General features: G+C 41.4%; 1 protein-coding gene across 4 annotated transcripts in view; it reads right to left on the bottom strand.

The window, feature by feature from the left end:
* Positions 1-7,565: 7,565 nt before the first annotated feature.
* Positions 7,566-17,533, bottom strand: part of atf7ip (activating transcription factor 7 interacting protein) — a 43,354-nt gene continuing 33,386 nt past the window's right edge. For all 4 annotated transcript variants that reach the window (XM_088342639.1, XM_088342638.1, XM_088342641.1 and 1 more), the window contains exons 9-13: positions 12,885-13,523; positions 10,939-11,046; positions 10,786-10,860; positions 9,555-9,634; positions 7,566-8,449 (exon numbers count right to left, since the gene is read on the bottom strand). In XM_088342639.1, coding sequence (XP_088198765.1) covers positions 7,997-8,449; positions 9,555-9,634; positions 10,786-10,860; positions 10,939-11,046; positions 12,885-13,523 — 1,355 coding nt within the window. In that variant the 3' untranslated portion in view covers positions 7,566-7,996. The remainder of the gene's footprint in view (positions 8,450-9,554; positions 9,635-10,785; positions 10,861-10,938; positions 11,047-12,884; positions 13,524-17,533) is intronic.

The raw sequence follows: 17,533 nt of genomic DNA, 5'->3' as shown, positions 1-17,533 counted from the left end.
GGAAAGGACCCACACAGAGGACTGGAAGAATGCTGCTTGGGAGGGTGGGATGGCAGAGCTATGCCCTTGCACAATAGTATTGCCTTTTACACGCTGGTTAACTACTGTTAAAAGAAAATAACTCTGAAATTGTTTCATTGATGTTGAAAATGTCAGGAAAAAATGTTAAAACGTCATATCGTCACGTCATATTGTCAAATATGAAAAAAATGTGAATATGCTTGATGGCTGTGTTTTGCTGCTGTTGGTGTCAGTGGATTTGTTCAGACCGAGGACAATCGACTTTGGCCTGGACGGATCTATTGACACTAACAAAGATGTTATATAATGAAATTGTGAATATGTTTGATTTTCGAGAAGGTTTGTTCAAACCTCACTTTGTGTTTGCTGTTAAAAGCGTAATATTGGAATATAATATTGTGAATGTGCTTAATTGCTGTTGAGATTGTCATGATTGTTTTCTGTTTTTAGTGTCAATAAATTTGTTCAAACCAAAAAATTTGGAGAAGACAAACAAATCGAAAAGGCGAATGACTCTCCAAAAACCCATACGGGCACTGGAAAGAGGGGTAAAAGTAAGACAAAATTGGGAGTGGTGAAAAAAACAGAAACAAAGATAAGAGATTTAGAAGAAAGCCGATTGCCGGTGAATAAGCCCACAAGGGAACTGTATGAAGTTGAGACGGAGGAAGTCGGGGAGGGAAAAAATCTGACCCTTTGTGGGCAGGGAAGTAAGAGACCCCTTGATAGGTCCTCTGGCTCACCCCCTAACCCAGAAAAAAGGGGAAGACCTGGAACCACAGACAGAGAGTCAGAGGGTCCCAGAGTTTTCCCCGGTGAGTCTCAAAATGAGGTACTACTCTTAAGTGTTGTGTCTGACACAGGTGACACTCTCGATGATCACCAAAGAATGGACTCAGATCCCCCGGAACTAGTTTACATACTTTAACAACAATTATGAACATTACATTCTCTACTATCAATGTGAGAAGTGTGAGATCAAAGGTTAAGGCTCACAGTGTTTTATCGTTCTTAAAAACTATCAGAACAGATGTGTTTTTACTACAGGAATGCTGCATCCCCTTTCTAAAAAATTATAAACAGTGGGAAGAGATTTGGCCATATCCGTCATTATGGAGTGGCTCGAATGAAAACCGTAACGATGGGGTAGCCATTTTAATAAACAACCCTCAACTCATCATAAAGGGGAGTACTGTGATGAGAGACGGACGCGCAATCTTAGCAAGACTTTCTTATATAGGGAATGATTTTAACCTCATTAACATATACGGCCATGCCGACAGACAACTCAGGTACGAACTTTTAGAGGACATCCAGTCGCATATGCTAGGCCATCAACCACTAATCGTGGGAGGAGATTTTAATTGCATCCTAAGTAGGAAGGATAGAAAGAGGAACGATGAGGAGTTTAAAGTAGATAAAACATCAACTTTATTACAAGACATGTGCCGGACATTTAAACTGGTGGACTGTTTCAAATCCATACATCCAGGAGAGGAGGGCTTCACCTGGTTCAGTAGTGACAATGCCAGAGCCTCTCGAATAGACTACATATTTACGAGGGGTTTAGCACAGAGTGATGCAAGATTAATTCCAGTTTTTTTTTCGGATCACTTGCTACTGTCCTGCTCTTTCTCATTTCCTTCAGGTATGACTGTTGGGAAGGGTTTGTGGAAGTTAAACTGCTCCCTGCTGGAGGATGAGGCTCTAGCCGCACAATACAGGGAGCTGTACAAAGACTGGCAGACCCTTCAAGACTCGTATGATTCACGAGCACAATGGTGGGAAATGACAAAGAAACTAACACAGACCTTTTTTAAAAATGCAGGGAAAAAAAAGAAACTTAAAGAGATGAAACGCATGTCGGGACTACAAAGAAGACTCCAACGCTATTTCATCCTAACAGAAAAGGGGATGGACTTTAATGATGAAATCAAAGAGACCAAACAAGAACTAAACGCTTTGGCGGAAATAAAGAGCAAAGGCATCATAATAAGAAGCAGAGAAAGAGAAATAGAAGAAGGGGAAAAATGTACACGCTATTTTTAAAAAAAAATTATGGGCAAAAATGAGGGGCTTTTTAAACTTCAAAACGAAAACGGGCAAATAACAAAGGAAAGTAGTGAAATAACCAGATTGGTCGAAGACTACTACAAAAAATTATTTGAAAAGAAAGAAACATATGAGAATGAAATGGGGCATGTATTAGATCATATTTCAAGATCAGTGCGTCAAGACCCCTTTTTAACATCGGACTTTACCCAAGACCAACTGAATGATTGCATAAAGACTATGAAAAAAGGCAAATCACCCGGGGAGGACGGACTCAACCTCGAATTTTACCGGACTTTTTGGGATATTTTAGCACCAGATCTGTTAACTGTTTTTAACGAATTTTCCAGTCGAGACCATATGCCAGACAGTTTCAGAATAGGGATAGTTACTCTATTGCACAAAAAAGGAGACAAAATTGACTTAAAAAACTGGCGACCCATAACGCTTTTAAACGTGGACTGTAAAATTTTCAGCAAGCTTCTAGCAACACGAATGTCTGTTGTCTTGGGAGACTTGGTTGATCCAGACCAAACCTGTGCCATTGTGGGAAGGAAGATCAGCGACAGTCTCATGCTGATCCGTGACACCATTTGTTATGCAAGAGACAGAAACATGCGACTAGCGGTCCTAAACCTAGACTTTGAAAAAGCCTTTAAACGAGTCTCGCACCAATACCTCTTCAGGGTATTGCAAAAATGTGGTTTTCCCCAAAAATACATCAAGTGGGTAGGACTGCTATACCGAGACATCTACAGCAAATTCATGATTAACGGGAATTTATCGGAAGCAATCGAGATCAACTGCGGTGTACGTCAAGGTTGTCCTATGTCTCCCCTTCTCTATGTTCTTTGCATTGAACCTTTGGCACAAATGTTAAGAAAAGATAGATTTGTCGAAGGCATCAATATCCCAGGAAGTGGGGGACAAATTACCAAGTGTGTTTTGTACATGGATGATTTTAATATTTTATGTACTGACCGCGCATCTGTTGGAAGAGCCCTTGACTTGACTGACCTGTTTGGGAGGGCGTCTGGGTCAAGGCTAAATAGAGAAAAATCACAAGTGAAGTTTTATGGAATGTGGAAAGAGACAGAAAAGGCAGGACTCCCGCTGACGGTGTTAAAGACAGACCAGAAAATCCTAGGGATAAAATTCAATGCGGATGGAGGAGGCGAGACCAACTGGGATGACGTGACAAGGAAAGTTAAGCAAAAACTTGTTTTTTGGTCACTAAGAAAACTGACAATAGAGGGGAAGGTCCTAATCATCAAAGCGATCATCCTCCCAATGCTTTTGTCAATCAGTTTAATTTTTATGCCTAAAAGAAACGTGCTGTTACAACTGGACCGAGCCATCTTTCGCTTTGTCTTGGGCTCAAAGTGGGAAAGGATAAAAAGAGATACAATGAAAAAGAAAAAGGAAAAAGGGGGGAAAGGAGTGCCTGACCTCCAGCTTTTCCTGGGAAGCAAATATGTCTCTCTCCACTTCCAAAACGCTGTGGGCCCACCCAACAACCCGAAAAGTCAAGCAATGACCCGGTTTTGGATGGGCTCATATTTACGGAAGCTAAAACTTGTACCAAACAATCGTTTGATTCCAGTTTCATTTAACTTGCCACCAACACATCTCTTTATTCGGGATTTTTTGAAGAAGTTTGATTTGGAAACACAAGAATGTCACACTTTACAAAACCACAGGGCCCTTATTGCTATTGTGCAAGAGCGAGCTACAGTAAGCCCTGTGCGGGGGCTTGCGTTTGGCGAATCCACAACGGTTTGGAGCAACGTCAATCATCCTGCCCTCCCAAACAGACTACGAGACTTGTCATGGATGGTGGCTCATGAAGTTCTCCCAGTCAGAGCCGTAATGCACCACCGAGGAATGTCAGCGACTTCGACGTGCCCTTGACCTGGCTGTGGCGCCCAGGAGTCGGTGAGGCACCTTTTTTGTGAGTGCAGCGCTGCCCAGGTCTTGTGGACAATGGCCGAACAACTAGGAAAGTTCCCGGACTTGCCAGCAGGAGAGGTCCCTGATGCACAGTACGTGCTTTACGGGGTGAGTCGGTCGAGGAGGCCTCGGAACGACTTTGCCAGGGACTGGCTCACTCTCGCCGCCATCAAGGACGCCATCTGGACCTCCAGAAACCTGCTGGTATGGAGGTGCAGGCAGATCCCCCCCGTGGCTGTTCTCCAAATGGCTGCAGATACCATACAATCTGCGAGCGGCGGGCCTAGGACGCAGCCATAAAGAAGACTCGTCTGCACCCACCCGGAGGGGGAAGCCGGAGCTACACTGTGGGAGTCCCGGCAGCAACGGCCTGGGTTGTGGAACCCATAAGGGAGAGGACCCACGCAGAAGGGAGAGGACCCACACAGAGGACTGGAAGAATGCTGCTTGGAAGGGTGGGATGGCAGAGCTATGCCCTTGCACAATAGTATTGCCTTTTACACGCTGGTTAACTACTGTTAAAAGAAAATAACTCTGAAATTGTTTCATTGATGTTGAAAATGTCAGGAAAAAATGTTAAAACGTCATATCGTCACGTCATATTGTCAGATATAAAAAAATTGTGAATATGCTTGATGGCTGTGTTTTGCTGCTGTTGGTGTCGGTGGATTTGTTCAGACCGAGGACAATCGACTTTAGCCTGGACGGATCTATTGACACTAACAAAGATGTTATATAATGAAATTGTGAATATGTTTGATTGCTAATAAGATTTTCGAGAAGGTTTGTTCAAACATCACTTTGTGTTTGCTGTTAAAACGTAATATTGGAATATAATATTGTGAATGTGCTTAATTGCTGTTGAGATTGTCATGATTGTTTTCTGTTTTTAGTGTCAATAAATTTGTTCAAACCAAAAAAAAAAGAGAGCAAATGTCTCCGCCCCTTGGCTTTGTAGTGTATTATGATTTGACTGATAACGGATAATGGATAATTGATAAAGAATTTAGAACAATACACCTTACAAAATTTATGTCAACAGCAGAGCATGTGTAAGAGTAGGGAGTGAGACAAGTGAGTGGCTCCCTGTGTTTACTAGTGTGAGATTCTGATGTCACCACGGCTGTTTAATGTGCACATGGATTGTGTGGTGAGAGAAGTGAATGAAAGAGGACGGCATTAACTCAGGAGGTAGAGTGCTCGTCTTAGAGGTAGAGATTCGATTCCCGGCTCCTCCGTGTTATATGTTGAAGTGTCCTTGGCCAAGACACTGTTTGTCGAGAACCGGCTTCTTCGGCTCGGCTCACTAAAAGGAACCTGCTCTTTCGGGTCCTAAACGGCTCTTCAGGTTGTTTTTGCTTCTTTAATCCCAACATGACCAAATATTATGTAAAATTATGCACAAAATGACTTAAAGGAATGGGGTAATAGAACAAAAAAGAAAAAAGTACCAAAATGAAAAAGTAGTGAAAAGCTGAGAAAAAAAGAAAAGAAATGTAGGAAAAAAGTAATTAGAGAACAAAAAGAAAAAAGTAACAGCTCGGAAAAAATAAACACAATGAGATTTTTTTAAAGGAATTTTTTAAAAAGTAGAAAAAAAACAGAAAAAGGAAGAAAAAGTTTGTGTTGCATTCAAATACTTTCCAATTATATCAAGTGAATCTTGTTGCCAACATTGTACTTCCTCTAAAAAATGTGATTAAGTACAGTTCTGTATCTTACAACTGACTAAATAAGCCCCCAAAAATGTTATTATGCGACAAAATATATCAGGAAATAAAAAGAAATGGATATCTTGTGAAAGAATTGTAAGAACAAACGACGTTTGTAGGCCGTACAACCTTTGCAATAGTACATGGGTCAATTCATTCAAAAGAGAAAAATAATTTTGCATTGCCGGAAACTCAGCAAAATGTAACTTGATGTCAATTTTTGGACATGTTTGATAATTATCTTGCCACACTTGGGATTATGGTTGCTCACTGTTGCTTCAAGCGTTGCTCTTCAACTTTGTGTGAACGCTCAGACCCGTGGAAAATTAGAGGGAACATTGGTCCCAACAGAGATTTATGGCTCCGAAAATTTAGTGTTATCGAGGTTGAAATCATAAATCAGCGACAAATATATAATATAAATCTACAGATTCATTCAGTTTTAATCATCAAATTATTGTTGGTAATATACCGATTAAAGGGATAACCACAAACCAGTCTTTTTTTTATTTTCTCCTTTTATACATCCTTTTTTTCTTAACTTCTTTATACAATATAATTCGTAATATCTATCATCAAAGCAAGTGAGCCAGCTCTTTTTAATGAGTTGAGCCAAAAAAGCCGGTTCTCTAAAAAAAAGACGGACTTCCTTTTACTACACAACAAGATCTCGTTGGCCGAGATCGGCGTGCAGACGAAAACGCGAACCGCGAGACCAAAACAACAATGGCGGATCTGCCTGACGAAAAGTTTGGAGTGCAGTAAATCTTTGTTAAAAAAAGTCATCGGGCAATAATGACAATTTTGTGGCAAAAAGGTTACGTCTTGGGGACACACGTTGATTTGAGACGATGCGTCCCCAGCAAAAATGATGCATCTAGGACGCAGGGACGCGGGCAAACGAGAACACTGAGGTGCTGGAAGAAGTTGAAAGCTTTAGGTACTTGGGTTGTGATGTGGCTGCAGTTGGTGGAATGGAGTGTGATGTATTGCACACAGTGAATCAAGGAAGCAAGGTTTTGGGTGCTCTGAGGAGAGTGATGAGCAACAAGAGTATGAATATGGATGTTAAGAGGGGACTGTATGAGAGTGATTGTGCCGACTGTGGTGTATGATGCAGACTTGAAGCCTGAACGCAGATTTGAGAAGGAAATTAAATGTTTTTGAGATTAAGTGTTTGAGGAGTATGTTAGGAGTGACAAGATTGGATGGAATGAGAAATGAAATTGTGAGAGACAGAACTGGACTAGTAGTGGAACTGCGCAAGCGTGAGGATAGGAGAGTACTCTGTTGGTCCAGACACATGGAGAAGATGGATGAGGAGCGAATGTTGAAGAGGAATCTACAGAGCAGAAGTAAATGGAAGACCAGAAGAACGGCCGCGATTGACGTGGATTGATGGTGTTATGAGTGCACTGCAGGAAAGAGGTCGAAACGTAGTGGAAGCTAGAGCTCTTGTAGGTGATAGGAATGAGTGGAGAGCTGTCGTAAAAGGATAGTGGGATGATTAGACGTGTTTTAAGGGATGGGCAGCAGTGAAAGCTGTCGGGCCCTGCTGTAGAACAGAAGAGTGTGTTGTGTCACCCTGACCCGTTTGTGTCCCGTTTCATCTGGAGGGACGAAAGCATGACCAACTTGGGTGCCGAGGTGCTTAACTTGATTGGTGTTTGGGCATTTGGGTTGGCAATGGTCCAAAAAAAGAATTGTGTTTTTTGCTACCTTTATCCTTTTTTTTGTTTTTGTGCGTGTGTTGCTGTCGGTCAACCCTCGAGGGATATGATCAGGGTAGATAGATAGATAGAATATCAATAATATAAATGTATAAAAGGAGAGGCTTTAATAAAACATTTTATTGTGTTTGTCACAAGTCTGGTTACCAGACAAACTTACAAAAGATATCATTCAGTTCCTAAACACACACGTATACAATTTTGTGCAATTCTGTTGACAAGACAGTCGGGTCTCCAGTAAAGCAAATAATATACGACATTTATGGACCAGTAACATAATTTAACTGACATAGACCGTTAGGAGACAGAGAAGTAGCTCACTTATATACAACCGTATCAACCGGGGGTAGAAAAAAAAAGAAAACATCAACCACTGAACTACACTATCTGCTGCTTTAACTTTCGGACATAAATCTACTTAACTATTTACAGTTAATCCATGTCAACAATGCACATTTTTGAAGATCCTAAGACCTACATTTTCTGAAAGAAATAAACAGTCAAATTGAAATGTGTTGTGTGTGTATAAGATCAATTTGAGCTGGGTTTGATGACATTTGTACATTGGGGTTCGCAGAAAGGTCCAAAGCGCCCATAGATGTCTTTGGCTCGGACCGCAAAATGATACGTGGACCCAGACTGGAACTGGGTCAGTGTACAGGCCATGGGCAGAGGAAGGGCTTTCACCTCCCCGATCTTTTTCCAGTGCTGTTGACCTGAACTGCTGTTGGAGTTGTCTTGATGGTAGGCGTACAGGTGATAACTTTCGACCGCCGCGCACAACGGATCTGTTTCGGCCACGCACCAGGACAGTACTATTCCGGTTGGACTTGGCACCAACTTGAGCTGTGGTTGTTGGGGAGGCGACGTCCGCTGAGCCTCTGATGACAGGGGAGCAGGGTTTGGCGCTAAGGGGAGTGCTGGAAGGGTTATCGAGTTTCGACCTGGTGTAATGTTCGAAAGCCGGCTTTTCACCGATGAATCCTACAAAAGAGAAAAGTCTTGCTTAAGAACACTTGACCGACAGATTGATATTGAAGTGGGAGATGGGTTCAGATCAAGCTCTGGATTAGAAATAAAGAGTTCCTTGCAAAAAGAATACCCCCCCATCTGACTGATGTTAAAAAAATATGTGACTGTACTGTGTCATGACGTATTTCAGTGACATCCTGCATTCACTTATTTGTTTATCAAAAAGAACATTTAGGGGTTGAGGTACTGTGTCTTATTAAAACTCTTTCTGTTTACCGCCTTTCTTCTTAAATATCTCCTGTTTCAATGTGGGGACATGCGGCTTGTAGTCAGGTCCGGTTTATGTATGTACAAAAGGTTTTATCCTTTAAAATTTTCCTGGGTGCGGCTTATAATCAGGTGTGGCTTATAATCAGGTGCACTCTATAGTCCGAATTTTGCGGTAAAAAGAAGAAATACTTTTAAATCAATAATTTAAATGAGTGTTCGTATGCTATTTTTGTCCCTTTACAGTCTGCATGAGTTTCCCCAAGTTAAATAAACTGCAGTGCAAAATACATGTAATTGTTGATTTGCTTCTGTTTCCTTTTTTTCTTACAAATGTACAGTTGATATACAAGAGAACAACTCTTAGTGAAGGAAAACATAAAAATGAGGAAAAAAACGCCTCAATAATCGTTTAATAATCAAATCTTACATTCCTGAATGATAACTTAATTGTGAGTATCAGGAAAAAAACAACCTCCAGCTACGCCACACTTGTTATGCTATTATCTACTAGTCCGGCTCTCGTAGAATGGTTTATCCAACATGTGGCCCCCATGCAAAAATAAGTTTGACAACTCTGACATAGATGATGTCAGGATTTCTTCATACGTGACAACTTGGTAAACTAAAAGGTTTTTGAAGTTCGTAAACTGAGTATTTTCCATATAAGATTAGTTTTATAGTATCTACGTTTTTAATTATTTTATTAAAAATAACATTAAAAATTAATTTGCATGCCATTCCTCAATCAAATGCACATAACACATTTGAAAGCTATTGAAAGCATGGGAGTAATACTACAGGTTCAAGATATAAGGATATAGATCAAACAAGATTTTTAAATTCTTACCATCTGGGGGCGGTTTTGCGCCGAAGAATTACTGCTGGATGGGTTTTGGGTGCTCTGTGGGGAAGATCTGGCCCCTGAGGCTGCGGACAAAGAAAACATACAGGAATTATAATTTCTTCTTTTAAATTAAAACAGCAGTTCTTGTCTCCCTAATGAACTTTAAATAAAACTGCATGACATGCACAAACCAAACCAGGAGGTGGTACTGTAATAATATAAACTTTACGAATTTGTTGAATTAATTAACTTGAAGATGAAGAAAAGTAATAATCAAATATCTATTAACCCTTTCATAGCCGTGTGACGTCACAGTCAAAACTGGAGACAAAAGAATACTTGCTCAGGTCAGAAGTTAGAGGAAAATAAAGCTGTCGTAACTACTATTTGTCGTCAGGTTATGTGTTTGTGTGTAAAGATCGGAGAAAAAAACATTTGTGATCGTAAATTGAAATCTTACAGGATCCCGGCGGACACTTCTGATCAAAGAAAAAGAAGAGTTGTGCATTAAAGCGAAAAGATTGGACAGAGGCACTCATTACAAATAAATACATGAATGATCAAATGTATCTAATAAATAACTTGGATTGTATGCCCAACGATTGTATGCCATGTGCAGCTGTTTTTATTTTACAAGGCTACCCTTGGCATTCAGGCTACACGGCAACAGTTAGCTGAAACTGAGGAAATAACAAGATACTTTGCCGTTGCAACAAGTAACATGGACTCGACAGCAAAAATCATGAACATTTAATTTCTCTTCGTTGATATGAAGTCTGCGCTGCAAACCCAAGCATTTTTGACGAGCGCCTCGGTCCAATAGTTTCGCTTAAATGTATTTACTACAACTCCATTCCTTTTTTTGATCGGGAGTGTCTTCTGAGATCCTGTTAAATTTCCGTTTACGACCATTAATATTTTTTTCTCCGATTCTGGCACACAAACACACAAAATGATGACAACTAACAGCTACGACAGCTTTCTTTTCATCTGTCTTTTGACCAGCGCAGGGATTCTTTTGCCCACCAGTGAAGTCACAATGTTTAGAATCAAATAAAAGGGTCTTAAACAAGTATGTGCATCTGACCAATACTTATTATTTAAAACACTCAAGTACATGGGAACGGTGGCTGATGTCGATGACATGCTTGATTTTTCATGAGATATTTGTATTACTTGACGAAACAGCAGTATTTATGCTAAAATAAGAAGTTCAGGGGAGTGTAACACTTACTGCTTGGAACGCTGACTGGATGTGGACGTTGCGACAACGAGGGACTTGAAACTGGAGCAGCCTTCACTCCAGTTACTAAAAAGAAAATAAATCCGAAGATACTAAGTTTCAATATGGAAAATATTAACATAAATGGCTGCCAGAGATGCTTACCCTGCACGTCATCATCATCCTCTGTAAGATCAATTACGGCACCCTTGGGACGTGCTACCGGAGTAGAAGTTTTGGCTGGAGTGGTTACGGGTGCCGAGGCCTGGTTGTCTAAAATACAACAAAAACAGAACATTTAAAACAAAATACCAACGTACGGTGAACCGGAATTTACTTAAAAGGGACAGACAGTGCGTATTTTTAGCTTCCCTAAATGGAAAAAATAATCTTGATTAAAAATAAATAATAATCATACTGTTTTAAAGAATATGCAAAAATACACAAACTACTGTAAAAATGTGTATTCTTCTATTTAAAACACAGGCATTGTGATGAGGCACTGGGCAGTTTTTCTATGTGGAACGCTCGGCGCTAAACCTTTTTTTTTCCAGTTGCCGAGAGTTGAAAATGTTCAACTTAGGGAAACAGTGTACTCGTCAATTTCACATATTACCCAGCGGTCTAATCCCAGTGCAGGCAGCTTGGGACACACACCGCAACAACGGAATGCCACCTTTGCAAGTGAGAGTGTGCGCTTTAGCACGGGGTTAGGGGCTGAAGCATTAAGATTTCTTCTGACTGACAGAGATAGGTAGCACAAGTACAAACCGTTGTTATCATTTTTACAACGAGAAATCTTTAAATTATTTCTATAAAGTCTGGGAGGTCTAAATCTAGCGGAAGGTAGAGCTCTTGTTGGTTGATAGGAATGAGTGGAGAGGTGTTGTAAAAGGATAGTGGGATGTTTAGACGCATTCTAAGGGATGGGCAGGGCACCTGTATGATGCAGCAGGGGTAAACCAGTGAAAGCTGTCGGGCACTGCTGTTGAACAAACGAGTGTGTTGTGTCACCCTGACCCGAGTGACATGGCCGCTTTCTTGGGTCCCGTTCCATCTGGAGGGACGAAAGCATGACCGACTTAGGTGCCGAGGGGCCTAACTTGTTTGGGCATTTGGGTTGGCCATGGTCCAAAAATGTGTGTGTGTGTTTTTTTGCTATTTTTTTTCTCCCTTTTTTCTTTGTTATTGTATGTGTTTGTCTTGCTGTCAGTCACCCCTCTTGAGGGATATGACCAAGGTAGATAGATAGATAGAATAAGACAAGTTTATGAGACTATGAGGCGCTTTTCATTAAGCCCAAATCATTGATTTTGGTCTCATCTAATCAGAGCGCCTTGTGCTACATGTTATTTGTGTCTTCCATGTGGTTTCTTGCAAACGCCAAAGACGATTTTTATTGTGTTCATTTAGAAAAGGTTTTCTTATTGCAACTCTTCATAAAGGGCAGATTAATGCAGAATATGACTAATATTTGCCTTATGGACAGATTGTACCACCTCAGCTGTGTATACCTGCAAGTTATCCAATGTGATCATGGGTCTCTTGGTTGCTTCTCTGATTAGTTTTCTCCTGGTTTGGGCTGAAAGATTAGAGAGAAGGCCTGATCTTGGTAGGTTTGCAATGGTTTTATGCTCTCTCATTTTTATATTATTGCTTGCACAATGCTACGAGAGATGTGTTACATGTTGCAAAATCTTTTTGCATTCCCTTTCTGCTCCGAACCTTTGCACAACTTTACCCCAGACATGCCAGGTAAGTTCTTTAGTCTTCATAATGCTGTCTGTTCTCCAGTGTCAGCTTTTACAGCACATCAAAGAGCAGGTGCAAAAAATATCATTTTATCATTGTTAGTCATTCAGGATGATTGGATCATTCAGAAGTCATTAAGGAACTTTTGAAGTGAGTTTTTGCAACAGCTCCTTTTCAGTTTTTTCATGGTAAATATAAAATGTTTAAATAATTTGGCTCTACTTCACGATTGTGTCTTACATATTGTTGAGTCGTCGGCCTTTTTTTTTTTTCAGATTTAGAACTATAAGTTTGAAGCCTTTAATGAGGCAATATACCAAAATGTTCTTGGTGGGTAAAGGAAACAATAAGTACTGCACCTGTTTTTGATGTCAAAGACGTCCCTTGCGGAGGTCCTGGGGCTGCCGAACCTGTTGCTGCCGGACCGGACGTGGAGGATGAGGACGCAGTGGACATGCCTCCGGCGACAGACGCGGACGAAATCAGATTCCTAGCCGGGGTCACAGAAACGCCTGGGCTGAGTGTTGTTATCGCCCCAGTGCCGCCTTGGTACACGGTTCGGGTAAGCGGGAGCTGGCTCGAGGACATCTGGCTAGAAGAAGCCTGGAGCGCAGGCACAGTGATAGGGGTCGGTATAGAAGCAGCAGTGGTCATGACAGGAGCTTGCTTGATAATGAAAGTAGTTGTTGAAGCAGTGGTTTTGGGCTTGCTGAGCGCTCCCGCCGTCGGAAGGGAGGACACGGGGAAGTTGACAAGCGTTCCTGCCTGGCCATTAGTCATGGATACAGGCAGCTGAATGATGAGTGGCTGTCCAGCCATCATACTTCCCGTGGGTGCTGTCTTGAGCAACAGAGTGCCAGGCGAACTTTGAGTGGTGATGCCGGTAGCCAAGGTGGAGACGGCGTTGGACGAAGAGGTAATCAATTTAATTATGGGGGGCTGTGAAACGATGGTTGCGGTAGAAGACGTAGGCGGTGGGACAAGTGTGCTGGATTTTGCTGCAAATTAAAAGACAATCAAACTGTTGAAGCAAGTACCAATTGATTTTTGTTGATAACATCATTTTTTTTGTGAATTCTGTGCGATAACTTTTTTTATTTTAAAATGTTTGATTTGATTGCCAAAATTCATGAGGATTACGTTTTTTTTTGTCAAATGCCCCTATGTATAAGTAAAAATCACATTAATAGGAATGCAGGGCATTTACCCTACCAAAATTGCCACCAATACCACCAATCAGACATGACAGTTATCAGTTATTAAAAAAAAATGGGGAACGATTATTGGTGACTTGGCGCCACATAATAATATCGTTAATAGATGAAAGTATTGGCATTGTGTAATTTTGATCATTAAACTACTGTGTGTATTTATATATATATTAGATAGATAGATAGATAGATAGATACTTTGTTCATCCCCGAAGGGAAATTCACATTTCCAGCAGCATCCCTGAGCTGAGAACAATCGAGAACAATCGAAAATAACACGGGAGCTGCTGGAGTGGCTGCCATTCGTGACGGCGCCGGAAGAAAAGATTCAATTTGAATCATTTACAAACAAACAAACAAAATTAAGACACATATATACATATATAAATATATAAATATACATATATACATATATAAATATATAAATATACATATATACATATATATATATATATATATATATATACACACATATATACATATACGCATATATACATGTACATTTATATAGATATACATTTATGAATGACTACAGCTCGTGTATTTCTGAGGCCATTTAAATAGGGCTCATTAGATGCAAATGCCCACAAACGCTACAATGGAAAAGTCAAAGGAGCTCAGCATGGATCTGACAAAGCGAATTATTGACTTGAACAAGTCAGAAAAGTCACTTGGAGCCAATTCAAAGCAGCTGCAGGTTCCTAGAGCAACAGTGCAAACAATTGTTTGTAAGTATAAATTGCATGGCACTTATTTTCTGCCACGATCAGGATGAAAACGCATGTTTTCACCTGCTGCCGAGAGAAAATTGGCCAGAAGAGGGAAGAGTCAACTGAGAATCACCAAAAAGCAGATCTGGCAAGAATTAGAAGGTGCTGGAACACAGGTCTCAGCGTCCACAGTCAAGCGTGTTTTGCATCTCCATAGACTGAGAGGCTGCCATGCAAGAAGGAAGTGCTTGCTCCAAAAGCGGCACCTTAAGGCTCGAAAGTTTTGTGGTCAGACAGAAATAAGATCGAGCTATTTGGCCACAGTGCCCAGGAATGTGTTTGAAGGAGAAAAGGTGAGGCCTTTAACACCAAGTACACCATGCCATGCAAAAATGGTGGAGGTGTTGCTCTTATATGGCCAGTTGGCGTTGTGTAATTTTTGGTTCAGAGGGCACTTGATGTCGCTCGTGATCCAGGGCTTGTTGTTGGCATAGCAGCGTACAGTTTTTATAGGAACAACATTGTCCATACAGAAGTTAATGTAGTCAGTAGTGCAGTTTGCCACCTCCTCAATGTCCCCACTGCTGGACCCTAGCAGGACATCCCAGTCGTATTGAGTGGCGGGGGTTTTTGTGTTGCTCACGTCGTCGCGACTACGAAATTGATTCAGATTCCTACTGTAGCAGAATTCTGGACTTAGGCTTTTTATCTCGAACAGTTGAAAAGGTAAGTGCCGCGCACAATTGTTTTACAGTCGGAAGCTGCTGCCGATCGCTGTCGAAGGGCGTCCCCTCCCACAGCTGCTAAGACGCTCTTTCGGCATCCGACTGCTCACAAGTGAGTATGGGTTGCTGTAAAGGTTGCTCCCGCTTCCGTAGGCAAGTAACCCATCTAGAGGGACGTGTCCGTGAGCTAGAGCAGTTTAAACGGAAAATGTTATGTGCGTCGGACACCACTGCTAGCGTGGGTTGTAGCGAACCTGCTAGTCCGGTTAGCACTAGCCCTAAACGGCATGCTAATCGCGGTGAGCCAATTCAGACACGTAACAAGTTCAGCCCCCTAGCTAGTCCCACTCCACTACTGGCTCCCGCACCCTAGTTATAGGTGACTCCATCACCCGTAACATAAAGCTTAGCACCCCAGCCGCGGTTATGTGTATCTCTGGGGCCAGAGCACCCGACATTGAGGCTAATTTGAGGGAGCTGACATGCAAATCTAGACACCAGGACAGGGCTAGCTACACCGATATAGTCATTCACGTCGGCTCTAATGATACTAAAATGAGGCAATCTGAGATTACAAAGAAAAAATTTGCTAGGACCTGTAATCTCGCCAGAAAGATGAATCGGCATTGAGTAATTGGCTCTGGCCCCTTGCCTGCGAGAGGCAATGATGAGAGGCTTAGCAGACCAGTCTCGCTAAACCGGTGGCTGGCAAGTTTTTGCAGTCAGCAGGGATTTAGGTTTGTGGACAACTGGCCTGCTTTCTGGGGCCAACCTGACCTACTGAGGAGAGACGGCCTTCACCCTAACTGGGAAGGCGCTCTCACTCTTTCTAAAAATACGGAGTACTGTTTAAGCCTTCCATGACAGGGGACACTAGTGCAGGCCAGGTCACAGGTGATTAATGAACCTGTAACCACGGGTGTGGAGTCTGTCACACTAGAGCTAACTAGATTCATGCAATTCACATAGTTTTTGTAGTTTAGAGCGTTCTATTGACTGCACCATACACCCTGATCTGTACTATTCTAGCATAGCATCTTACCTCCGTTTCTCCCTTGTTAGGTGAGGAGGGAGAAGAAATAACATTACTTTCTACCAATAGTCATCCAGCTACTCCACCTGTCAACAATATTTCTGTGGTATGGAATTCGGGCCGCATCTGCCGTCATGCAAGGCACAAGACCCGGGACCGGCAGTATAATCCTGTGGAAGTTACCACTAAGGTTGCCATTAAGGTTCAAAACTCGCGAAAGGTTTCAGCTCAGTCCACAGTGCTGAAGCTTGGCCTTCTAAATATTAGACCACTAGCCTCCAAAGCTTTACTTGACAATTACCTTATTAATGAACACAATCTTAACCTTATTGGCCTTTGTGAGGCCTGGTTAAAACCAAATGAGTTTGTAGTGTTAAATGAAGCTTCTCCCTCTAACTTTGTGAGTTCGCACTTGGCACGACCATGCAAAAATGGTGGAGGTGTTGCTCTTATATCGGAAGGTAAGTTGAAATTTACTCCTAATACCCCTACTGGTTTTAAAACGTTTGAAGCATTTGTTATGAGGTCCTTAATGTCAACACCAATTTATTAAGTTGTTGTGTATTGCCCACCTGGACCATACTCAAATTTTTTGGATGAATTTTCGGAACTGTTAACAGACTTAGTAACTTATGCGGACAATGTTGTAATTATTGGTGATTTTAATGTTCACATAAACTCCCCATCAAATTCACTTGCAATTGCTTTTAAGTCACTGATTGATACATTTGGTTTCAATCAAATAGTTGATGTGCCCACTCATAAAGATGGGAACACTCTAAATATCGTTCTGACCCGTGGCGTAGTAGCCTCAAATGTTACAGTGTTACCATATCCTAATGCCATCTCTGATCACTATCTTGTTAAGTGTGAGGTGCTGTTTAATGTTTACTGCGATAAGGAAAATTTAGGCTTTAGCAGTCGCAATATCCACCCTACAACGGTATTAGCCTTAAAAGAACTATTAACTACGGTAACTGCAGACTTCCCTCCGTACACGGGGTCTGTTGACTCACAAACAACTTCAATACTGCTTTGGTTAATGTTCTTGATTCTGTGGCGCCCCTAAGGCATAAATTTTGACCTAAGAAGAATACACCTTGGTTTACTGAAGAAACCAGGTTACTCAAACAAGGTTGCAGAAAACTTGAACGAAAATGGCGCACTACTAAGCTGGAGGTCTTGCGACTGGCCTGGTGTGACAGCTTGCTGAAATATAAAGTAGCTCTTGCCTCAGCTAAAGCATCGTTTTTCTCTAAGATTATAGTTAAACATAAGAATAATCCGAAATTTTTGTCTGACACAGTGGTGAAATTTACCAGACAACAA

Source organism: Urocampus carinirostris, chromosome 8, assembly GCF_059441175.1.
Source record: "Urocampus carinirostris isolate Australia breed hairy pipefish chromosome 8, RoL_Ucar_1.0, whole genome shotgun sequence".
Taxonomy (NCBI): Eukaryota; Metazoa; Chordata; class Actinopteri; order Syngnathiformes; family Syngnathidae; genus Urocampus; species Urocampus carinirostris.
This window is presented reverse-complemented; position numbering and strand designations above follow the sequence as displayed.